Here is a 26,897-nt window from a genome sequence, read left to right as displayed (position 1 = left end):
TGGCATTACTAAATGACATTAGATTGTGGAACATTGGTCTTATTTTACAGGTATAGTTCTCCTTTAAGGGACCGCTAAACATAAAATACAGGCTGCTCACTTTACAAATTTCAAAAAGTTTAGGCTGTTTTAGAGTCTTTAAAGGTATAAAGTAGAATTGATTCTTAAAGACCATCTGTATATGACTAAAAGGGCAGGATGATACATCCATTCTTATAATGATCATATAATGTTGTATACAGATGCTTCAGTTGCTTGCTGCGTAGTCTGAAACAACAGGTACATGCCATTCTAAGAAGTTTAAATGTCCCCAACCCAAAAACTAGCTACATGGTAATTTAGAGAGGCCCACTGCCGTCACTGATTCCCTTTAAGGTGCACTGGCATGGTAACCAGAACTAGAACATAGAGTCATTAGACTGAAATTAGGATAATTGTACAGGTTTACTTCTGAAACATTTATATTTACCTTACATTTACTTTACTGAGCCTGACTTCAGCTTGTGTCAGAGGGTCAAGGGTCACCTCAAGAGTGCAAGATAACCAAGGCCTGTCTTTGTCTACATACCTTGTAACTACAGGACACTGTAGTGTCCTGATACTTTTACTGATACTTTTTATTCAATCCAATCCATATTCAATCCATACTTTTTTTTACTTTCACTGATACTTTTTATTCAATCCATGGCTTAATCATAGAGTTCTCCATGATTACAAGCTCATGAATAGAACCTGCAACCATTAGCTGAAGACAGGAACCATTTAAGGGTGGGGAACAGTAGCATTTTACTCAATCTCAAGTGTCAGACTCAGAAAGGGTTTAAATAATGAAGCAAATGTAAATGTTTTATGATGAAGTCTGAAGAATTATAATAATTTAAGACTGATTGTTTAATGTCTTGCAAAAGCTGAATCGCGGCTAGTTCTCTTTATGGTTAGCAAACCAAAAGTAAATGTAAGAAACCACAAATCCTAGGCAGTTGGCCGGTATGAAAGTTTCATGGAGCAAAAATTCCCTCAAATTAAAAATCTGGCACTCTCACTGGAAACAAGGATTTATTTATGATAAATATTAGCAAACACGCACAAACGCATACAGTCATTCTTGCGTGATTATAGGAACCTTCCAGAGTACAATATCCAACCAGTGAAGTGTCAGGACAGCCCAAAGGCTGATGGGGCATGAAAGCCCTGTAAGACTAAGTGCATTAAATCTACCAATCTCTCAATGATTTGACTTCAGTAAACTGAAATCTGATTGGATGCTATGTTTTCCTATACCACCACTGTTCTGTTGAATAATCTCATTGACCTTTTGATAATAGCAGTCTGTATTTTATGTTTCCTTCCCTTTAACACTGTTTACAGTGCAGCATCATCCATTTTCTACATATAATGTAACCGGTGAATGGTCATTTGTCAAAAATGGGTAGCCCTTCACCACAACGGCGAACATCAGATTGTCTTTAACACAATGAATTTACAAGAAACTATCGACATGGTCTCAATCCCACAATAGTTTTTAACCCAGTGACCCGCTCTGTATTCTGTACATAATTTACAACAGTTTATTCTGCAACACAGAAATAGTACAAATATATAAATATAGATCTATTTACAGCAAATTGTAGACTGTTTTTTTGAATTCTTAGGAGTTGTGCTTTTCCCCCTGTGCCTTGTCTCAGCATTGCCTTTTTTTTTTGGTTCCAGTCTAATTTGACCCTTCAGGGATGTGAGGGCACCACACTATTCCCAGGCTCAACCCACTGAAAGGCAATGCAGGACAAAGCTAGCTAAATCTGTTCCCTGGTCTAGTCACTGTAAAGAAAGGGATTGAATCAGATAATGTGGATGGAGAAAGATGTCCATCCCTCCATGGAGATGTCTATGTTCTCTTCTGCACCGTACGCAAACCCAGGAAGGATTCTGTAGTGTTTCATTGTTCAGGTTAATGCTGGTAAACCACAGTTGTAACAACATAAATAATTGTGGTCCTAGGCTAAAATATAGCAATGGGAAATCCTCGGTTTTGTAAATGTTAATTATTGCCTGTCTTGTTCCTTAATGTTTGAAATAGAATACAAAAATATACAATGTCCAATGGGAAATATTACCATTTGTCTAAATGGCTGACATACATACAGTAGATGCCATATAGACTGTGGAAAGCTGAGGAATATGTAGTCTGACCTCCAAATGCTAGTAGCCTGCCTGTTATATCTATCCTCTGGCTTCAATGCTTTCTGAACTACAGATCTAGAAGTCATATGCAGGTCAGAAAACTTAAGAGTAAAATCTGTTCTTCATACTTGTTCCTGGTAAGGACTCAATGTAACAAAGACAAAGGGTCAACATGGCTGTCAGAAGGCTAACATTTTAGAAAGGTCAGCAATGACAGGTTCTAGATTTTTTTTTCAAAACAGATTTTCTTTAAGGGACCATTTAGACCACTGCATTGTGGAAATGCAAAGGTTAATGTGTAGCACATGGCAATGCATATTACATGCCCTGCTGTTTTGTAGTGCTATTTAATTTGAATGACAGCCCATCACAGTTAGACAACAAACTGCAATGCACTGCAGTGTGTTGCATCACAAGGTTTGTGTCACTCACGATTTTCACTTGGGTGCATTGGCAGCCCATTATTTTTGACAGGATGCCTCAATACAATGTATGTTACCATGCAACATAAAGCAAGGTAATGCATCACAAAAATGTCAATTGCCTAAGGGGAAATGCTGCTAACTTGTTTTAAAAGGGACATACCATAGGGTTGTCATTCTAGCACCCAACCCCTTACCTGGAACAAGTAGACAGGTTTGTGGTTCGTAGAAGACGGAGATCGCCAGCACTCAGTCAAAAGCATTGAATTTGCTTATTAATTGGAAAAACATGTCATAAACGTAATGAAGCCACTGTCATACACGTAATGAAGCCCTGCGTGGCCCCCAAACACTGGCTAAATGATGCTTGTGACATATTTCTTCAATAAATAAGCAAACAAATTGAATGCTTTTGACGGAGTGCTGGTGATCTACATCTTCTACGATTCTGGAAAACACGGCGTCATCCGTGTAATCACTACGAACACCACGACCGTTAATCAAGGTCCAGTCGCTATAAGAAGTGCAGGTGACACCTCACAATACTACTAAGGTCTGGGGTTTGAACATTTTACTGGCTGCACTCTTTAAAAAAGTAAAGAAAAGATGAAAGCAGGTGTCTTCATACAAAAGTCCTATGAGGTACTGTTTAGGGACCCCAAAAATCAAGTAACCTTTATTAAATGCAGGATATGGTTATTTATTGTCAGAGACAACAGGCTTTAGCACTTTGCACAGACCCCTTTTTAGCTGTGTTGTAGCTTGATAAAAGTAGCCTGTAATGGAAATCTGTTCCATTTGCTTTGCCCATGGCATCAGTTAAAAAACTGGATATTTCCACTTGGGTACAATGCATAGTAATTAATAAGATCCTGTGAAATAATAAGGGAACAGAACAGGCAATAATAATTTCTAAAATGCTGACTTTTCCCTACCCTTTCTCTAATGATATCCAGTGTGTCAAAAGCGAAGAGCTGGGCTTTAACATCAACCAATGTATTCAGGTGACTTATTCATGTTTTTCCCCCTCTGTTACCTTGACATACACTATGACTGAATACTCAGGAGTACAGCTGGTTAACATTACCATCCAGGCAGAACAGTGTGGCAGAGAGGACTATATGCATAATCCTAACCAAAAAAGGATCTAAACACAGAAATTAACTTTACATTTTAAAAACATATGACATTGGTTATATGATGTTTCCTTAAAAAAAAACTAATGCCTGTAGCTATGGAGAATTCCTTCCATTATTTTTAAACATAATTTTAATGGCTTATTCTAAGCTTGTGAAAACACCAGTTTAGGGATTATGTGCACAGCCCTCTAAGTAATGTATCTATGTTTTTAAATGAACATATTACATGCATTGATGAGTAGGTATCTCATGGATTCGTTAAAACTAGTAAGACTGTCAACAGTGCAGAGAAACTGGAAATGTCAGTAATACCTTCATAGTAAAAGAAGGGTGAACATTTCGTATTAACAAAGTGCAGCAGCAAAGTGGCCAGTTAGGAAATCCTTCATGGTCTCAGCAATAAGTTCACAAGATTCAGTATGTCCAGGAAACCAAGTAACAGAAGATTCCTTCACCCAGTTGAAGGCACGAACAGTCACATGAAAACATTGGCAGCGGATACGCTACTGATATGCGTTTGTCTGGCCTGCCCAATGCTGCCGTTGGGAAACTTGGAGAAGTTATCCTTCTTGCAGAGAAGGTTCTTAGAAATAATCTTGCGAAAGGTGTAACGAAAGTCTCTAATTTTGTAGGCATATATGATGGGGTTGACCACAGAGTTGGCATGAGACAAGATGATGGCCACGTTCATGACCCACTCTGGCTTTCTTTTGTGGAACTCGGGGTCAAAGAGGGTGATGCAGTTCAAGATGTGGATGGGCAACCAGCAGAAAGCAAAGAGACCCACGATGATGGACAAGGACTTGGCCGCATTTACCTCCTTCTGAAGAGTGGTCCTTGAAGTGTCAGCACCAACACATTTCAATTCAATTTGTCTCAGCTGTTTTCGGGCCACCATGAAAATCTTGATGTATATTCCCAGCATGATTAGCAATGGAAGTAGAACGCACCCAAAAAAATTGAAGTACACCATGTAAGTCATTGTAACAACTTTTTCGAACAAACAGGAAACCGTTCTGTTGCGGCCAGATATAGTTTCATTTGAACCACAGTCTCCTTCCATGCAGTTCCAGCCCATCAGCGGAGTTAGGCCCATGACAAAGGACAGGATCCAAAAGACAGCGATAACGGCTCTTGCTCTTTTTCCAGTGACCAGACTCTTGTACCTGCAAGGGGGTAAAAAAAGTTAACATTAAAAAATAAAATGTCTTGAAGGAAAGGAAACATTTTCACCAGTTAATTTAGAAAGTATAACCTGGCAAGTTACGGAGAAGAGGGTAATAAAAAAAAAAAAACACCTTATACTGAGCCATTTTGGAAATTAACCCTTCTTAGAACAGAACCACCAGATACAGCATAATATTATAGAGCCATTTAATATGCTATTACAATAAAATGAGAAATAATACCTCCTTTTTTGGGGGTTTTGATGGAATGACATATTTAGATACCCTGTCGTCTAAGAAAGCATTACTGTGCATCATAACATTTCATTGAAAGATACATCTGCCAGGTTTTGAATAGGGGGTAGATTGGGACTTACAATGTCCATATTGTATATTATTTGTAAGTACAGTTTGGATGGCAAACTCCCTATTCATAGGCCACTTTCTTGCATACAGGACAACACTATTTTGTCTACTGTGACACCCATTGAATTGCCATTTCCTATTTTTGTGATTGCCTCGCGGTTCTTCCCTGCAGTCTTTTTTTACAGTAATGGGACAGACCTTGTAATTATACCAGGCAGACACTCTACTTAGATCTCAGGAAAAAGGCAATTAATAGAATGGTCTGTGTTTTTTTTTTTAGAAAACAGAAGCAGGTAAAAATCTATGAAATGCATATAACTGACCTTGACAGGATTGGTTTTTCTCAACTACACTGTCAGACTGACATTTGTATGTAGTGTACTATTTATACACAGATTTACTTTCCATTTAACTTTCCACCTGGCTCCTTCAACTAAAGTTGGTTTCAAATTTTTTACTTCTGTCAAGCTGGCTAGTTACGACAGGGACACCTACAGCTTGAACTTCGAACAGAGACAGTTTAGTTTATTTCCACTTTTGCAGCCAATTTGGGGTAACACCTCCTTCATATTTGTTACATGTTCCTATTCAAATAATTAATTCTGTCTGTAATGTGCTGGCAGATTTTATCATCACTTGTAAACTAGATGAACTAGATGTTTGTCCTAATAAATTGTTAATTCCCAGAAAATGTATGTGAATGAGGACACGTTCAGTCTGTCTTTTATTTATTTAAGTCTTTTATTTACGACAGTCAAGAGCCTGCTAGGACCACAAAAGCCTGCTAAATAGAGACATCTAAAAGTTAAGAAATACCTGTATTTCTTTTTTAAAATTATTGTTCGATATGCTGTGTGAATAGGGACACATAACAAACATATAGTGGGAGTTTTCTCAATTTTGAGTGCAAAAGTGAAAATACACTTTAAAGGAGAACTCTGGGTAAAAATGTTATTAACTTTTACAGTGGGTCTACCCCTTCACTGCAAGGGTTAAGTGCTCGTTTTTTGTTTAGAGACAAAAATTTAAAAAAGCTATACTCGCCCCATTCTCTTAGCTCTTAGACCAGTGCTTCCAGCTTCGCTCCCCGCTCCACTGCAGTCAAAGGTCCCTGAGCCATCATGTTCTGTACACAGTGTATAGAACGTGAGGACCTTGAGGTACAAGGAGGAGACAGGCAGGAGGGAGCGCTGTCACAGCCAGTTGGATCCAAGAATATGGTGTTACTTTCGACCCTAGCCAAAAATGAGCACTTAACCATTGCATTGCGAGGGTAGCCCCAATGACATTTTTACCTGGACTCATTCCTTAAGCCACACCTGCGTCACACTTTTAATTTGTCAAAAAGCCATCGAGTCATGGATTAGCAAACTCTGGCTTATAAAATGTCCTCGTTTTTATTTTATAAGCGTATCCGTGGGGTGATAACAACAAAAAGAAAAAAGCACAGCGCTCTCTTAGGGATGTGGGGTATGTGTGGATGCGGTCAGTGTGGATTGCTGCTCTAGGAACAGGAGGAGAAACCTTCTTCTCCAGCCCTCTGCCACCTTCACTCCATCACTTCCAAAAAACACTGCGGCTAAGATCAGAGGCAGCCTCTCCACCAGTCCTCCGGCACACACCGCCCCCAGTCTAAATCTGTTCTTCACTTCATTTCTTTACCCCCGGGTTCACCAACACACCTGATGACATAATTTCCAGCCGCTATGGCCAAACCCTAAGACCTGTCCTGCCTTGCCCTTACGCCCTTATCTGGAGATCACCACATACCGAACACCACCACACAATACTTCCCGCATAGCCAGAACCTTCATCCGGGCCGTCCCGTGCCCGGATCCCTGGCACCACAAGTAAGTCCCCACTTTTTGTTCATTTTTCCCATTTGTATCTCACAGATACGGGTTGACCCTACACCATTCACACTCTTGGATTTGCGCTCTTATTGCCTCATTTCTGTGGGGTGATAAGCAAGTCATGTTTGAATAAAGTGATAGACTTCATCATGCATTGCTGGCAGCAATACTGTCTTGAGTTGGCAGCAGTTCCATTCTATAAATGCTATTACTCCACTGGACTTAGAACTGTTGTATATGCAGCTGGTAAACTTCTCATGCCAAGACAGCTTTTTCACCCCAGTCCAGAAGTGGAGTCAGATATCAAAGTATATATTAGTGTGGATTATCACACTTTAGGAAAGAAAACAGGAAACCTCTGGCAGAAAATAAAAGGATTGAGGAGGCACTGCGAAAAAATTATTTTCAGGGTGTGCTGTTTTATTATTAGCCAGCTAATTTCCCGAGCGATTACCATTCAGCAGCTTCATGGAAGCCGTTTTCCTTTTGTTCTCTTGTCAGCACATCAGTTGAAAGATTTATAGAGAAAGTGATCAATATAAGCGACATTAATCAGGTTACTCTTTTGTAATACTGGTCAATAATGACCTATTCAAACTGAAGACTGCTCTCAATAATGGTCATTTAATGCAATGATTCTTCCTTAGAGGGTTGCTTAGGTGACTTTTGCTGGTTTAGCTTTAGCCAGCAAATCATCATTGATTTGAACAAATGGATGAGGGCTTGTTCACCACATGGCTGCTGGTGTGCGTGTGCCCGGACAGTGCCAATACGTTTGATCAAGCTGTACGGCACCGTTTCCTTTTTTTGTTAGAAATGTATTAAAGTGTCACAAGTGACATTTCATTAAGTTCTATGGGCTCACTGCAGGGCTCACTGTCTTACTGTGGTGCATGGCGTACTGCATGGCGTACTGCATGGCGTACTGCATGGCGTACTTTGTTTAACGCACATCACGGAACGTAGTGCTGTGAACTGTCCCTACCCATGACAAGGCAAATGTCTTGCGTGTGGGCTGCACTGGGAAAAAACGGCTAGTACAGCGCAAACGCAGATGGTGTGAATGAGCCCTTAACATGCACATTTGGATTGCCTGAGCGTGAATATTAATGCTGATGCCTATGGAAGGAGGGAAGGAGATGGACCAACACACTCAATGCCAGCCTGATCTCAGCTTTAATAAAAATGGTTGCCAAAATATTTCAACCCAAAACGTCCCCCAAAAACAAGCAGATGTTTTACAGTTTGTTTTTCTCGAAAGGAGCCACAGCCGGAGTAGAAAAGCCTGTTCCTTGACAGAGTACTGTAGAAAAGGATCCTTGCTGTATGTGTGGTACATTGGAAGCAATGGTCTCTCTCAGATCCCTGCTGAGTCAGACCTAGAGCTCTCCAATCACCAGTGAATGTGAGCACAGACAGCAAGGGTCCTTCTCTGTAGCATACTGACAGGGTGATAGGTTTTTGTACGGAGAATGTGGCTGCTTGCTTAAAGTGATAAAGTCAAAAGGTTTTTTAAGCTATTTGAAATGCTAATGAAATCACATACAATGGATACTGCTCCTTGATATTTAAATGTTTCAGTCTCCTGCAGAATCAGCTGGTCCCCTAAATGATGGCCCTGACATCCTGTTTTTAGGGTGGCTCCTTTCCCCATGCACGCTCCTATGGAGCCCCCCTTGTCTGTGTTATTAGGCTCTGTGTGTCTCCACAAATACACAGGCCCAGCAAAATAGACTGCTCTGTTCTTGTGATCTTGTACTGGACAGGAAGTTCAGTTAAGCAGAGCTTAGAGAGCTGGAAGCACCTATTCAGAAACATGGTCACTATAAGTGATTGGGGGAAAATGTAAAGACATACTTTGCTGGGCAATACAGATTTGTTTGATCTGGATTCATTACTGAAATAAAGTTTCAGAGTATAATACTACTTTACGAAAAAAACTCTTGAGGTGCCCATACACTGCACGATTCTCGTACGAGAATCGTGGGAAATCCCGCGATCATATGATAATCGTGCAGTGTATGGAAGGCATGCGACCGTTTCTACTGTACGGTCGCACGTCTTCCGTCGAACAAGCAGACTGGAAAACCCACCGGGAATCGCACGATTCCCGGCGAGTTAGTGGCCTGCTTGTTCGACAACTGCCGAACGGGCCGGTGTGCGCACGCGCACACTACCCGTCATCCGATGATCGCAAGTACGATCTGCCTGCAAGTATTTGGCACACCTTTTGTTTTGATGCACCTGATATCCATTTAGCTCATTTAAACTGAAATTTCAATTTGGCTTCAAATCCTGAAATAAATGAAGATGAATAATGGACAAAAAATGACCGAATAGACATTAAATATTTGTGGTTTATATTCCAGCAGATTAAATATACCTCTGTACGGGATCAATGGCTTGGAAGGAAATGTTATAGAGGATATACTGAGGAAAATGGACTGAGACATGGACAGAGATCAACATTAGATCACTTTGTCGGTAGAGCTGATTTCCCTTTGTGTAACATATTGATTGTTTTTTTTTTCAACCTCAATAGCAGGCAGCAATCTATTCTTGTATGCATATAGATACAGGTCCTTTAGCCTTCCATTGTGAATAACCTAATTTCTCAACTGCCAAGTGACTTCCCAAGATAAATACAAATCTCATGGTCATCCCAGTTACCTTCACGAAGGAGAATCAATAATCAAAGCAACAACAAAGGAATACGCATATGCCCAAGTGAGGTCCAATCTTGAACTGAACCCGTCACTCACAAACACACCAGTAGTGAAAGGAATAAAACCTGTAAAGGAAGTTTGGTTTAGACCCATGGTTCTCAACTGGTGGGTCGCGACCCAAAAGTGGGTCACAACCCTATGTTCAGTGTATACCCAGTGGTACAAGACACATGTGCTAATATATATATATACCATTCTCTATAATCACCTATGAAAAGACTTGCTGAAATGCACTGGGTGGATAAAAGTAGAACGACCTGGCTGATGCTGTATAGATGTCCTCAGGTCAGCAGCCCATTTCCCAGAGGCCAGGAAAAAGGTCACACCAAACTATGGTGCTCCCCTCTCCAACCTGTGGCTGTAACTTGTGCCCGCATATATCCTTGGTCTCAGCACTCTTTGGAGTGCTTGTTTCTTTCTCCCTCTGTGGCAATAATACATTTGTTTCCAACGTTTTTCACTTGTACTTATTATTTTTGACAGATGGTTCAATACAAATGGGTAAACAGTGGTGGCCATACTACAGAAGATATTTATTTGCACAAATCCTCTGCTTCATATATGCCTGTGGTCCCACCGCACTAGCTCCGAGAGGTGGTGGACCTTGATCCCCACATTTTGGGGTTGATTCGCACTGATCTCCGGACGTCTCAGTGAGTAGAGGCAGAATGGATCTCATTATAATGTTATACAAATATATGATGAATATGTAAATAATGGAGATATTGTTTAAACATATATATGTACTAAAAATCGATTATGTGTTTAAAATAGATTCTTGCCTCATATTCCCTGATTAAGCATATCAGTGACACGCGTCGGATATCAATGTATCATTGCCACAGTTTAGAAAAAATTAAAATGGATTAAGATGGAATACATCATATTTACAAAATTAAGTATTATGGATGCTTTAATCAATGTATACTTTGTGTAATGTAGCAGAATTGAGAAAATGATATCGTAATGTATGATTTTAAATGGAATCTATGTATTTTTTAATGGAACATGTCAATAAATGTTGTCCTTTTTTTTAAATAAGAGTCTGACGCCTCTTAAAACCCCATTGACACTTTAATATGTTTTTTTTAGTTTGTAATGGAATAGGGGTGAGGTCTCGAACCATCTGGACTTATTAGGCCGGTGGAGATATAGTTGAGAGCCACATTGCCAGTGTGTACTTGTATGAGCCTAGGTATCATTGTCCTCTAATACAGTTTAGTGGTAATGCCTTGACCCTGTACAGTGACAATGATAAATGGGGTCAGACAGTTTTCTAAGCACATGTGACATAATATTTAACAAATACACTAGCAGAGAGAAGGTCTGCAACAGCAAACTGGTATTTCCATTTTTACACATCAGATGTAAACACTGTAGACTATTTCTAAGCCAGATAGCTTTCCCTCCTATACAATGACAGTTATTTTTATAGCAGGGATTCCTGGGTGCTCCTCTTACAATCTACAACCCAGGAATACACTATTCTACATAATAGGCTTTAACCCAAACCAAGTTTGTAGTGTGTGTGTGTGCTTGTATGACTGCTATAGCGACATGAGCTTGCCAATGGAGGGTTCTGTGTACTCTGTAAGCACTGCATAGCATGTTGGCCATTGTATATATATATATATATAATTGCTTAGCTAACTTCCCTTGCAGCTCCATTCAGCTGCCAGGAGCAAGAGATGCTGCCCTTACACAGGTCTATGCACTCTTCCTATGTGAGTGGGCATGGCATTTTCTTTGCTCCCAGGAACTGAATAGAGCGGTGGGAGAGTGAGGGAAAGGGGAGTATTATCTGGTAGAGAGGACTAAAAGTAAATCTGTTGCTTTGCTGTGCACAAGCACAGCAAGGCAGGCCACTTCCCTCCTCTCCTCCCTCCTTCAAGCTAATAGATAGACAGCTGCTGTAGTCTGCTTTGTCCTTTCTGTTTTTGTATTGAACAAAAAGTTCAGGGAAGCTGAGCTGAGAGAGATGGTGCCAACTGTTCAAAAACATGATGACTGTAAGTCTTGGGCAAAAATGTAAAGAAATACTCTGCTGGGCAATGTAAAGTTTTATCTGGATTCATTACTGCAAAACGTTTTGAGAGTTTAATACTACTTTAAAAGGAGAATTATGAGGTGAGTGCTTTTCACTCAGCCTCATAATCTGAGCCGACCTGTGACAATGAAACTGTCACAGGTCGGCTCAGTAGATCGGGAAGTGAGCGTACACATACCGACGCTCGCTCACTTCTCGATCCTGTGCCGGCAGAGAGCCGTGACAGGGGAGGGACTGGATTCCCCCCTCCCCTGTCCGATCCTCCAGTGCTGACTGGCGGAACGGACAGGGAGGGGGCGGGTACAGCTGGCTCTGCCTCTAGATAGGCAGAACCAGCTGTCACTCACGCAGCTGGGCGGATCCAGACATAATTGTCGGGATCCGTTCCGGCTGGGGCGTCTCAGTATATCACGAGCTGTAGCTCGCGGTACACTAAGCTTTGGGTGACGGGAGGGCGCTAGTTTGTGTCCTCCCGTTACCCTTAGGAGAACTATGGGGAAAAGCCCTGACCCCATAGTTGTCCTTTAAGTAAAGTTTGTGCGTGCTAAATGATGTAATACGTTTTGGCAAGGTCTTCAAACATCCAATATCAATGCCATCCTAAAATCTAGCTGACTAGCCACTGCCAGCAATATAAAAATTTATAAAAGTAGGGGAAATTTAGGTGAGTGGCAGCATGAAAACATGAATTCCATAAGACAAGACCGAGCACCCAGACGGGGCTCATATGAAACAGACAATGATCAGAGAGAGTACGAGAGCGAGGCATTGTGAGCACAGCAGCTGTGAGAGCTAAATTAGATATTATTGTCACGTGTGCTTGAAAACTTCTGCTTTAGGCTTCATTCACATGAGAAAAAGCCGGCACGTACAGCTCCGTGCACAGCCGTATTGGGCAGCTCACGAAAAGGACAGGTGCTGCGTGTGATTAGTATGCAGCCCCTGTCCTTCTCTATGGGAGTACGTGGCCGTACGCCGCCCTACGCTCACCCCAATTGCAGGTTCGTACAGGTGCGGGTGTCCCGGCTCAGATGCAGACAGGATCCATCCTGTCAGTGTACTAGTACGGACACCCGGGTGAGCGTAGAGCGGCATATGGCCGTATACTCCCATAGAGAAGGACAGGGGCTGCGTACTAATCACACGCAGCACCTGTCCTTCCTGGGATGGCCGTGCACGCAGCACGGAGCTGTACCTGCCGGCTTTTTCTCATGTGAATGAGGCATAACAGGAGATAAAACATATAATGGGAATTGCCTCCGTGTAGCTTCCGTTGCATGCCATATACTACATGATTCCTGTGCTGTGCAATGGACCTATCAGATGCACAATGCTTGCCAGCAGCCTGTTAATTATATGTTAGTATTGGACCCATGCAGATGGCTTCTGCTCGAGCTTCTGACAGATCACAATAAATGTGTTAAGTTGCACCTCTGTCTCGCCAGCTATTAAGACTTTCTTTCTTTTTAGGTAGCCAGACTGTTGCGCTGAGCATAAATGCTACTGCTGAAGCAAAGCCAGCATGCTACAAACCGCTGTCTGGTCCAGTGGCTTGAATAGCACCATTAAATCAGCAGGGTCATTTCTGGCATATGGGACAACAAGTCATTCTGTAGGCACCTGCTGCCTGACACCGTGGAACACTGTCTCTATTATAGAAGCCAGCCAGGGGTTGGATTAACTGGCATTACCATGACATCTGTTGGATCAAGGAGCTTCTATTTCTATATGATCTAAAATATTCTCGCTAGAACAAATCTTTGAAAACACAGGGATGACAGCTTTTGGTTGTGTTTACGCTCCTGGCTGGAAATCACCCAGAATGCAATGGGGATCTTTATCCGAAGAGTGGGCTTACTATGAGATTGATCTGGAATTGAGAGGTTTACTGTAAATTATCACACTAAGCTGACACAGGATAACCGTAACAAGTTTTACAGGAATTTTTATGGCTTTTACAGGCAATGTCTAATAATGTTAGAAAATATTACTTTCCTGAACGTGTAGCAAATGCTAGCAAGAAGTGGCTGGGTAATGTGCTCAGAGGTTGGGAATTGAAAGACAGACACAGCGCAAAAATACCAAAGAGGAACACCAATGAAAGATTTTTTTTTTGGGTGGAGTGGAGAAAGGATTTCATTCCCTTCTGGAACTTCACTGCTTTCCAGGAATCTGACAGGAATGTCAGAGGGTTGGTAGATCGTATGTCCAATTTGTTGTTTTTTCTTGTTACTATGTCACCTGATTCAATTCTCTCTGTGTTGTTGTCATACAGAGTGGCAAAGTTGTTCTAGGCAAACATAGACTTTTAGGAACTCAGCATTGGAAAACTGCTCAACCTGTAGCCAGATATTGTGCATGAACTGGGAATCGCTGGTGCTCAGGAAAGGCTTTGTCTGCCTCAGTAAGCAATGCATAGATCACAGGTTCCAGCCCACAGCTTTATGTTCCCATACTTTATTAAATATCAAATAAACAGTTCACATCATAACACTGATAATATGTTTTATCCACACATGGCCTTAATCATGACGAAGGCCATTTGTGGCTGAAACACGTTAGCAGGTTTGTGATGTGAACTTTTCATTTGTTGTTTAATAAAAGAATCGGAACATGAAGCTGTGCGCCAAAACTTTTTGGAACTTACCTGCTCACTTCCCAAGTTAGTCTATGCTTCCCTTCCAGAAAGTTCCAAAGCTGGAGAACAGATGCATTCCAGTGATTGGCATCTTTACCTTTTGTTCATAATTATTGAGGACTGACCATCACACACTGACAGCCACGAGAGGCTCCTAAAAGGAAGGATAACATCCCCCCCCCACAACTGACTCTGTGACTGGTGATTGAGAACATTCCATTGATAGCATAGAGCCCAGATAAAGGACAACTAGCGCCGAAAATATTGATGACTGTATTCTGAGAACTGTATAATGTTAATTTATGTAATCATATCATTCCGTATATGTATGCATTCTTCTCTACATTTACATGTGATCAAGCTGTCTAGCAAAAGTGACAGTGACAGGGATTGGGGCAAACTAAAACACAACTAGGGGTGTTTGGGCAATTAAAAAACAGATTTAAGCCTTAATAAAATAATGTAAATAAATTGTAACCATTGTAAGCACCCCTGGCAATGTTTGTCCCGACCACTGTCAATGTTACATCTGCTGGACAGCTAGGCTTTCATACAAATGTGGAGAATATACAGAGGCACACAAAATAAAAAGAATAGCCATCGTAATTGGTCTGGCATAGATTGGTGCCATAATGCTTGAACTTGGTAATAAAAACATTAACAACTGACCACCACTTCTTCCTCTTCATAAGCACAGCGAGTACTCATTCAGCACATAGCTGTTACATTTCTGCACTGGAAAGAGACCTTTATAATATCGCTTGAGTTGCATTCTAGGTAATATTTTAGGGACGTCTGGTTAACTATTAGTTACATTATTATTTAAAACATATAAAATGACTTCTATGACCTACAAATAAGTTTTAGAAACATTATTTTGTTAGTTATTTTGTTTCACACTGAATTCCCAAAGACTGGAGTAACATTGTAATTGACTAGACAAGACAATTAGGGAAATGTATCAACACTGGAGCAGACCAAATCTGGAGAAGTTCTCCAAGGCAATCAATCAGCTTCTAGCATTCATTTTCAAAGCGTACCTGAACAAATTGAAGAGAGAAGTTGATTGGTTACTATGGACAACTACTCCAGATTCTGTCTGCTCCAGTTTTGATACATTCCCACCAAGGACTAATTTAACAGTTAAAAGGACTATATCAAGAAGAGGAATGCAATACTACAAATGGTAAAATGTTGCAGCAGTACACAAGGAAATACAAGACAAGTGCACTTCTAGTGTATCCTTACCCCCACAGGTCTCGGCAGCAGGTAATTAAACAGAACATTGTGCTTACTTCCAAAATGGAACAGCGTGCCCACTGCTTAACCTACCCAAGTCTGGCACACTGTTTACAAGCTTTGTACTAATTAGCTTTGTTTCTGATAAATGAAGATGGGGATAAGCCGAGTTTAAAGTATTCGTAACTCTGGGGTCTTTGTGAACATCCATCATCACAAAGTTCCTCTAGCCACTATGTGTTCGCTCACCTCCCGATCTACTGAGCCGACCTGTGACATTCTCATTGTCACAGGTCGGCTAGAACTATGAGGAGAGTGAAAAGCACTCACCTCATAGTTCTCCTTTAACAAAGTCATTTTTAGTTCTGACTGTGTTGATGGTAAAGAGCTATATTCACTTACTGTTTTCGAAAACATTGTCAACAAGACAGGAAGTAAGGGTAAATCTCTTTAATGGTGCCCCAGATAGCACTAAAAAAACAAAAAACAACAGGGATTCTAATCCTTCTCTATACTCTATCCAAAACGAAGAAAAAATGTTGCTGCTTGACATACTTTGACTGCCTAGATGATGACTCTGTAGTATGTGGTAATTTTAGATTTTAGGGGTTCTTAATCGAGTTTCCACCAAATAAAAACACTCTTGTAGCTACCTTTAAAAAAAAATGAGGAACAATGTGCACCTTTTTCTCCAGTCTCATATGCAATTCAGTTCTCTTTTCATTGAGCGCCCATTTGGTTTCTGTACTAGAATTATATAAACTGGTTCCATCACATCTTGTGTGAACTGGCTAATGTGATTGGGCTCCTCAAATGTAATCGCTTCTGCAAGAAGCCAAATCTAATGATCAAAGCTCATTTACAACAGGTTTATTCTAATCCAGAAGGGATTTTAATAAGACAAAGGTAATGATTTATCAAACAGAGTGAACCGCAAATCCCGGGCAATTTCAAGGGGAGAAAAATCTATAGCTAATAAATCAAAATAAAGAAAATCCAATCTCTTATTTGCACCATTTGTTCATTTGTTGTATATTGTATGTCATTATCAGAGTGAAACATGGCTCTTATCTGTCCTCTTTCACCTCTGCTGTCACTAGTGGTTATGTCAGCACGTGCTCCCATATACTGTATGTAGCACCAAAACAGGTGTTTTTTTTTTTTTAATTATAAAACAACTGTGATGAAGAGGAAAATGCTAACAGAACCTACATAACACTGTGATGTAAATAAAGCCTGTACAGAAATAGACTCGGTGGATTAGGGCTGCTATTTGCAAAGAAAGGAATGGTACACCATATTGGGGCATTTCTGGATTTCACAATATAAACCTGGTTTCTCTGAATAGCACCAGTATCAGTTTCTCTGGCACTCCCTGGCTACCAATGTTTACATGGCCAGTCAAGCCCTGAAAAGCACTCCTAGAACTTTATCTGGCAAAGATGAAGATGTATCAGAAAATGAGTTCCGAGACCCAGCACTGGTATGTAACAGCAGCAGCCTTCCAGTGCCTGCTGTTGTTCTATTTCCCTAATGAGTGCACTAAGAACCCCACATCTTAGAGTGGTCTGGTATGCAAACTTAAGCCAGCTGCCAAGGTCTGGAGCAGCGTTTCTCAACCTTTTTTCAGTCACAGCACCTTTTAAATGTATGCATAATCTCAATGCACCCTGGTCTAAAATGCAAAAAACATTTGCCCCCCAAAAATTATTACCAAACCCTTCTCCTAGAAATGGGTCTGGTATGGATTTTAAGGGGGCTATAGGAAAAAAACAAACCAAAATAAGACACTGTGGAGTTTCCCCCTTCACATCAGAGTCCTCCCATTTCACATTAGATGCTACCTTCACACCAGAAGCCCCCCCTAAACATTAGAAGCCTACCTGCTTTACTTCAGGAGCCCCCTTCATGTCCCAGTCCCCCTTTATTGAAAATGTGAAGACACGTCTGACAAAGCCAGGTTGAGGAAGGCTGGTCTAGACACAGAGCCTGAATATTAGCTCATACAGCTTAGCTTTTCACCAAGATTTCTAGGCTCCTCACCTGTTAGTGTGGCACAAGAAGTGGAAGAGTGTGGGGACGGGCACTCAGCTACAGGAGCTAGTGAAATATGTATATCAGAATGCCTTGGGGGTCCCATTCTCCAAAGGCGGTTTTTACACAGTACCAGCTAATGAGAGTGATGTGAGCTTCATATTGCCTAAGGGTAACAGGTTGAAGCAATATTAGGACTGGCTTTAAAGAGAATGACTCTCGTGTGACTGGTAGAAATTAGAAGCAATATTTTCCAACAGGAGTATGACTAACAAATTGGTAGTGTCCCTCACAAATAGTCTCATGTCAAAGATCGGCTTCACGTCCAGCTTATAGGCCAAAACTTTGGGTAGCATTAACTTTACTCTAAAACCAGGCAACAAAAACCAAACAGCAGAGAAGGATGAATAGCCATTTGCTTTTTATAAACTACAAAAACTTTTATTCTGAAGTTTTTTGTGACCTAATGAATCTACGTAATGTTTGCCTTTTATCTAGCCTGTCCAGTAATACCTCTTCCTCTTGTCCTTTTAGTAGGTGACACAAAAATGTCCTGAGTTTCTACATTTTCTCTCCATGACGCAAGTGGATACTGGGAACTTGCAGTTTCCTAATCACAGAGCCTTGTTCATATTTATGAAACTCTCAGCATGACTACACTATATGTATGGATTATGTTGCAATTATGTGAAGTATGCTACTAATGCACTTGTTACTAACTAGTGCCTGCTGTAACTCTGATATACCATTTTCTACCTAGCTATGGAAAAAAAATGTTTACATTTATTTAAGTCTCTGGGTCTTGTACAAGTATCTAGTTTGTTTTAGCTGATAACTTTATTGCTATCAGGATGTGGACAAAGGGAGGCTGTTTTACTAGGGCACACTCACACCACTGTGTTGCGGTAATGTTACTTGCATTGGTGCACTGTGATGCCATTAGTTGTGAATGGCATCCAATGCACTGCCAAAACGCTAGTGCACTGTAGTGCAGAAAAGCACAATGCATGGTGTTCTGTGCACTGTGAGAAAATGTAGCCTGTTCCATTTCCCATGTGTTGCTTTGTGTTTCAACCCATTTAGGGCCCATTTACACCACAATACATTGCAGCAGTCAAAATTATGGTGTGAATGGGCCATTAGGAGGATCAGCACCCTGAGCTGGCCCAATGTACCACTCTCTGGTAAACTGGATAAAGAAAACAAAGAATATAAAGTTGCTTGGCTGTGATTGGCTTAATGTCTATGAGCTACATTGTTGGAACATACATACTGTAAATCAGTGTCAAAATTCCATATATCTATACTTGTTCTAGGCGAGACTAAATCAGCTCATTCATTCAGTTGCAACGAAGGCGCCAGCAGAAGGAACCACAGCAAGTGGTGGGGCAGAAGGTATTCCACATGCCACTACCTGTAGCGACCTGGGTTCTGCTGCATGGTAGAGCTTCAAGACATGGATTACTGGTTAGGCAAGTACCTTACAAGGCTGGGTTTACTTTAGGTAAGACCTTATCATGACAGTATCCCTTTAATATAATCTGCATTTAATTCTTCAACACCAGAACGTATCTGTGAGCTCAACACAACACTAACATAACCCTGGGGCATTTTGGTGTAATGATAGATAAAATTAAGTCTTTGTCTACAATTGCGAAAACTACATTTGAAGATAAAAATTAGAAGCATCTGAAAAACAGTACATTTTTCAACTGTTAATCACACATTGGAGCTTCTATGTACTAAGTTTGTATGACAGGAGGACAGGACATATTGTGCAAAAAAGGAAAGAAAATATTTTACTAATTAGCAAACTCTGGAGGTTAATGTAACATAATCAGTTAAAAAGCCGAAAATGAAAGGTGAATGGTTATTTCAAGACAACCATTCGAAAACATGCCCTAAAGTCGCTTTATAATTACCCTGATGTGCATATAACGTATCTAATCCATTTATTTTATAATTAAACATTTATTACAAGGTGCTTCCATGACACTCAAACAAGAAAGCCCAGCACTGCCTGTGGGCTTTCTTGAAGTTGCATGAACTCACTAGTCAAGATGTTCTCATAACTGTTATTTATGTCTGTATTTTAGCACACCCATTGCAAAATAATTATCCACATATTTCATATTGAACTGATTAAAAAGTAATAAAGAACTGGGTGTCCGTTTTTAGATACTCTTGTAGTTTGAACTTAAAGTAACACTAAACTCAGGAGATAAATCTTAAAAATGCATCCACGTACCCCAAATATTAACAAAAATGTATCTTATTTGTGCCTTACTCAGCTGTAGATACTGAAATAATCTCTGAATCTGAGCTGATAATGTTCTTTCTCTGGGGGATGGCTACTTTTGTTCCTCATGGTCCCTGTGTGCTGCAAAGTAGCCGCCACCCCAAGCTCATTCCCATGATCGACTACAATCTCAATACAAATTAGTAACTTACACATGAGATTGTAGTCCATCTTGGGAGAGAGCTTGGAGTGGTGGCTACTTTACAACACACACAGGGACCATGGGGAACAAAAGTAAATCAGTAAAGCTGATTTAAAGTAAAAGTTCAACTGGGCTTTAAAGGAGAACTATGGGGTAAGTGTTTTTCCCCATAGTTCTCCTCAGGGTCACGGGAGGACATAAACTAGCGTCCTCCAGTGTCCCAAAGCTCAGAATACCGCGAGCTACAGCTCACGGTATACTGAGACTGCCGTAGTCGGGACGGATCCACCCAGCTGCGTGATTAACAGCTGGCTCTGCCTATCTAGAGGCAGAGCCAGCTGTACCCGCCCCCTCCCCGATCCTTCCTCCAGTCAGCGCTGGAGGATCGGAGCGGGGAGAGGGGGAATCCCTGCAGGTAACTGTGAGTGACAGTCACGGCTCTCTGATGGGGACAGGATCGAGAAGTGAGCGAGCTACGGTATGTTTTCGCTCACTTCCTGATCTATTGAACCGACAAGTGGCAGTTTCTTTGTCACACGTCGGCACGAACTATGAGGTTGAGTGAAAATCACTCACCTCATAGTTCTCCTTTAAGCATAGCCATTGTGAGAATCTAAAAAAGGTTTCTAAAACATTAACATTCACTGGTCAGATTATTTACATTACGCTGATCGGATTCATATATGTGGCTTTATTCAGTAAAGAGTCAATAATTCTTAAAAGCTAGGGTTTAAGTGCAGCAACTTTTTGGCAACCAAGCAGCATTCTTCTGCCCTGACTTCAGCAATGTGAACACTAATTATTTCTACACAAAAGAACCAGCACTTAATAATAAATAGAGACACTGTCAACAGAGTGTCTCTGCATAGACCCCACCACCGCCCCTTCGACCTCTTAATACTTACCTTGCCTGTGGTCCCTTGCATGGGCAAGGTAACAGTGTCTCTTTAAAAAGTATTTACTGATCATGCCTGAAATCAGTGGCGGAATTACCACCGTAGAGTGTCGGGGCCCGGTCACGAGCAGGGCTGAGGAACTTCTCTCCCCCTTCTCTCGCAGCACAACGAGCCCAGCCAGGAGAGGTCAGAGGTGGCAGTATCGACTCCACGTTCCTCCCCCACAGAGCACAGCGGCGGCAGAACTCGGCCAGGAGAGGAGCTAGCAACTGCAGCAGTTCCGAATCCACCCTCACCCTCACAAGCTGAACCTGGCTAGGAGAGGTCAGCGGCGATAGTAGTATCGACTCCACTTTCCTCCTCCTTGCCCACACACATAGCCCAGCGGCGGCAGTACCCACTCCACCTTCCCGTCCCCCGTACACTGAGCCCAGCCAGGAAAAGTCAGTGGTGGCACTACCATATCCACCCAGACCACACTTCCCGGACACCGAGCCAGGCTGGGAGAAGTCAGTGATGGCAGAGTCCCCCCCCTCTCCCCCCACACGGAACCCGAACAGTAAACTTCTCAGTTGTCAGTGTGCTCTGTGCATGATGCATCAGTGACATTTTAGTGTTCACCATGGAATAGGGTGGTATTCCTCTCAGTGCGTGTATGCCTGTGGTTGCATAGGCAGGTGTTCATGTATGAATATTGTAATGCACAAAGTTCTATTGGTGTACCTTTGCATCATGCATCATGTCAGGGATTCTACCATATACCTTGGTGCACACTGTCACTGAGCATACGCCTGGATTGGGCAGATCTTCGTGTACTATGTACCAATGGCGTAACTACCGCCATAGTGACCCACGCGGTCCCTATGTGGCCCAGGGCAGAGGGGGGCCCGGTCAGGAGCATCCTGAGAGCCCCGCACCAAGCACCTGAGAGCGCCGCACTGAACATCTGGGAGCGCCGCACCGACCACCTGAGAGTGCCGCACGACCACCTGAGAGCATCGCACGGACCACCTGAGAGCATCACACTGAACATCCGGGAGCGCCGCACCGACCACCCGAGAGTGCCACACTGACCACTTGAGAGCCCCATTGACCACCTGAGAGCCCCACTGAGAACCTGCACAGCCCTCCTGAGACCCTAGAGACATCAGGCCGCAAACCAGGAGAAACAGAGTATGTAGCTTCATATTATCCTGCATTACTGTATATTGTATTGCTGGGATTTGTAGTCCTCTATAGTTGGTGGTATTGTGCATTACCGTATAATGTGTTGCTGGGATTTATAGTCCTCTATAGTTGGCAGTAATCTGCATTGCTGTATAATGTATTGCTGAGATTTGTAGTCTCTCTACAGTTTGGAGGTGGTGTCAGAACTACCAGGGTCACAGCTGCAACCGGGCCCTGGCGCTCCACCACTGACTCCAAAATGTTGAGAGACTACAAATCACAGCCCGGACAGGAGGAAGAGGGCCCTGGTGAACATCAACATTTTCATAAAAAGGCCCACCAAAATCTTCAGCACCAAGCCTTTGATGCTTTTAATTCAGCACTGCCTGCCAGGCAGCCGCAGTGTAGCAAACCAGCAGTGGAGTGATCTCCTCTTCAGCCCTGATGTCAGAGTCAATAGGAGCAGAGCTAAAGAGAAGGAAATGGTTGGTTGGGGGTAGGTTGTGGAGGGGGAGTTTGGGGGGGCCCCATACAAAATTTTGCTATGGGGCCTTGTGACTTCTAGTTACGCCCCTGCCTGAAATATTATAGCTAAAAAAAGGATATGTAAAAAAACAAGTTTACAGTATACCATAAAGATCACTTTTCCATTGTGTTCATGTAACACCAGCCAAATACAAACTAAATAGAACTTTCTGGGTTTACTAATGATTAACAGGTCAATAGATTGGACTGAGTGTATGAAGCACTCAGCAGCCTCTCTCAAGGTTCTCCTGGTGTAAATGAAACATCTATTTCACAAGGAATGTCTCATGCTTTTAATAGTGCTCCTGCTGCAGCGTATAAGTGGTAAATCATCCCCTCTGCCCTCCCTATGTATTTACACAAACCGGTCAAGGTTAAACATTACTTTGTTCTTGGCTGCTACCCGTGCCTGTACAAGGAGAGCTGACTGTGTTAGTCCTTTTACGATCTACTTCTTTCTTCTTTTATCCTTCTCAATTCAGAATAACCAACCCGTCACCTGCATACATACATACACACACACACATATACATACACACACTTACAAATATACATTTACAGCAGATAGCAGGGGAAGCAATAGCCAACCTGCTATTGGCTATTTCAAATTGCAATAGCAGGCTAGCTATTGGACCCACCCACTGCTTGCTGTCAATCAGCAGTGGAGTGGACCTGAAGGAGAACTTTTTCCTTCAGGTCCCTCCACTGCTGATTGACAGCAGGCAGTGGACAGGTGCAATAGCCAGCCTGCTATTGGCTATTTGCAATAGCCAATAGCAGGCTGGCTATAGCTCCCAGCCACTTCAGATCGATTAGCAGAGCAGCGAACCTGAAGGAGAACTTTCTCCTTCAGGTCCACTGTTCTGCTGATTGACAGCAGGCAGGTTAATAGCTAGCCTGCTATTGCAATTTGAAATAGCTAATATCTGGATGGCAATTGCACTGCCTGCTGTTTACATTCTGCTGCTGGCTGCGGAATCCTGCCGCCGGCAGATGGATGGAGTTGGGGGAGTCTCAGTAGGGCTTGGGTGATATCAGGCAACTGCCTGCTGTTTACATGCACTAAACAGAATATCGGTACCTGATATTGGTTATCGGCCTGAAAGGTGGCCCATAATCAGTATCGGTATCAGTTCCGAAAAATTGGTCAACCCCCTAGTTCTAATGCAGATTATACAGTGTAGCAGTATGGGCATAACACACCTTTCTTTTCTCCACTTCATATAAATCAGACCCACTTACAGTCTGTCCACACCTCATCCAAGGTGTGGCGTATGCAATGCTATTTATAGAGCACGCTGACAACTTCTCAATGACTGCCAGGTATAGTAAATATATAGGTGTTGGTGCTCTGTGCAGCCATCTTAGCTGTAAATAGTTTAAATGGAACTACAGCAAAACATGTTTTACATTTTTTCATAGGGCAGAGACAGGTTAGAACCTTTGCCAAGTTTAAAATGCTGGGGTGATATTCTTTTACCTGTTGTCCAGGAGACCAGTATCACCGCCGGGACAAGAAGTGATAGGGATCTCTCAAATGTAACTCATACAGCAATAAAGCATGACATAGATCCTAAAGCTTTCTCTCCATTAAAAAAAAAGTGTTTTATTCTCGTCTGTTTCCAGTCACACGTGGGCAGAGACATTCATAAAAACTTGACAGAGTTCCTATGCCTTCCCACTCAGTCCAAAACGCCCCAAAAAGAATCAACTGAAACCTCACGTTGCATTTTTATAACCTGCCAGCTTGTGTCAAACGTATCTAAACACATATTTTATATTTTGAATAGAGTAAACCTCATCCATGCTGGGGAGATTTACTCTCTTTCTTTTGTTCTGGTGTAATCTAAAATTTTGAGTTGAAACCGTAACAGGAATAGAAAAGAAATCTTCCAATAATGACACTTATTACAGTAACATCTGTCTCAGGGTAGATTTCCCTTACTTTGGGGAGATCTCCTATTACTTCCTATTGTGTCTTTAAACAAAAAGAGAAGGGAAATTTCCCCAATGGGACACAAAAATAAAAAAATATTGACAGGAGTTTTAACAATTTCCTGCTCTAGAAAAAAGAACATAGTTTTAGATATACAGTAAATTCCCCGTTATCCTGCATCCAAGGGGATTGGTAGATTCCAGATAAATGTAGTTTCTGGTTGCTTGAGAGTTACTGTTAAAAATGGGTTTAACTAATTCTACAACCCATACAACACCATAACAGTATAGTGTACTCTAAACCATTATCAATACATTGCAGTACTGGGAGTGATCACTAGGTGGCGTTTGTTCACTCGATAACACAGCACTTTTCAGAGATCGTTCAGACACTCATTCCTAGGATAATCCAGCACTTTTCAGACAGTTCCTGTACCTTTCCATGCTCCAGAGCCCTCTCCAAGAAGGTAGCAGATCTACAGAACAGTGAGTAAGCATGGGATTTTGTTTTTCTCCGGTTAGATAGGAGTTTTGATTAGCTGAATGCCGGATAACAGCAAGTTTACTGTACTTTAAAGCTGAACTCCATGAAAAAAACATTTTGGGACGTTTGCTACGTAAAAGTAAATCACCTCCAATGATGGGTGTACAATGTGTGGGCAATGATGTGCTAGTTAAATCTCTTACTTTCCTTACTTTCATTAATCCTGGAGAGCATTGTGCTAAACTCCCGCAGCTGAAACATACAGTTCAGGCGATATTACAGTAATAATGCTGTTCACTCTTCACCTCGTCAGTTCATAAAATGTCTTGGCATTCTGTGATTGGATAAAGGGAGACTGTGATGTTTTACGCTCCTCCCCTCCCTTCGTCCATTCACAGAATGCCTTGTGTTCTGTGAAAAGACTGTAGAGAAAACCACTTTGAATGTACATAGTTTTGTGTGGATTTAAAAGAGAACCAACAAATGAAAGCTGCTATTCACAGCACTCACAATAAAGCAATTTCTTTCACTAGCATTTTCAATAAAAGTAGAACTCCTGGCAACATTTTTATTAACCCTTGCAGTGGGGCTACCCCCGCATTGCAAGGATTAACTGCTCATTTTCATCTAGGGACTAAAATAGAAAAGCTATACTCACCCGATCTTCGAAGCTGGCTTGCTCTTAGACCGGTCCTTCCAGCCTCTCTCCCCCTCCACTGCAGCGGTCCAAGGATCCTCCTGTATTAGACGTGAGGACACCGAGGGATATACCATCACTGCAGGCAGCCTGGGAGGAGATAGGCTAGAGGCAGCGTTGTCAAAGCGGGCCAGCTCCGAGGTTGGGGTAAGTTTTACCGTTAACATTTTACTTTTAGTCCCTAAATGAAAACGAGCAGTTAACACTTGCAGTGCAGGGGTAGCCCCACTGCAAGGGTTAATACATATTTTCCCAGAGTTGTTCCTTAAACTGATACATGTATTAAAATGGATGTTTGTATACCACAGAAATAGTTATCTTAAAAAAAATCATCATTTCCTCATGGTTTTATCTTCATTCTAAAACTTCTGGGGATATTTTGCTTCAGATTTTCATCAAATTATCACTGTTCTCCCAGGAGACATTTTGGACTCCAAAGCATTCTCTTTATATGCAAAAAGCAGATGGTGGTATTTAAAATACATGTTTAGATTTTAGTTTTAGAGAGCTGGGTCATTTCATTGTGACAGCTCATCAAACTTTTCAATTTTTTAAGTATACATATGTGTTAAGTGGAAACGAATGAATGTTAACAAGAATCTGTGATCTGACCCTAGATTAAACTGTATGTTATCAGATTAGGTCAAACAATGGAACTCATAATTCCTAAGAATGCACATGTATGCATTGTGCACACACCCCATGGCAGCTTGTTCCCCAGAACTCCTGTTATGGTATCTGCTTCGATGACAAGGTACCCATATGCAAAATGATTAGTTTTGATCCAGACAATTTTCAGTGTCTTTGGTTACAATTTACAATGACAAGACTTTAAGGCAAAAGTGCTGCATGTTTCTCCATGAGTAAGCTGTATCAGCTCCACGATGAGGTAAAGAGGGAATACTCTTCTCCCTCACCCCCCCCCCCCCCCGCTTGGGGGT

The 26,897-nt window shown here is 41.7% G+C and overlaps 1 protein-coding gene across 1 annotated transcript in view; it reads right to left on the bottom strand.

Moving 5' to 3' along the window:
- Positions 1-3,867: 3,867 nt before the first annotated feature.
- ADORA2B (adenosine A2b receptor) overlaps positions 3,868-26,897 on the bottom strand; it is a 68,822-nt gene continuing 45,792 nt past the window's right edge. The window contains exon 2 of the mRNA XM_018561042.1: positions 3,868-4,908. Coding sequence (XP_018416544.1) covers positions 4,218-4,908 — 691 coding nt within the window. The 3' untranslated portion in view covers positions 3,868-4,217. The remainder of the gene's footprint in view (positions 4,909-26,897) is intronic.

Source organism: Nanorana parkeri, unplaced genomic scaffold (assembly GCF_000935625.1).
Source record: "Nanorana parkeri isolate BGI_ZX_2015 unplaced genomic scaffold, ASM93562v1 scaffold494, whole genome shotgun sequence".
NCBI classification, from domain to species: Eukaryota; Metazoa; Chordata; class Amphibia; order Anura; family Dicroglossidae; genus Nanorana; species Nanorana parkeri.
This window is presented reverse-complemented; position numbering and strand designations above follow the sequence as displayed.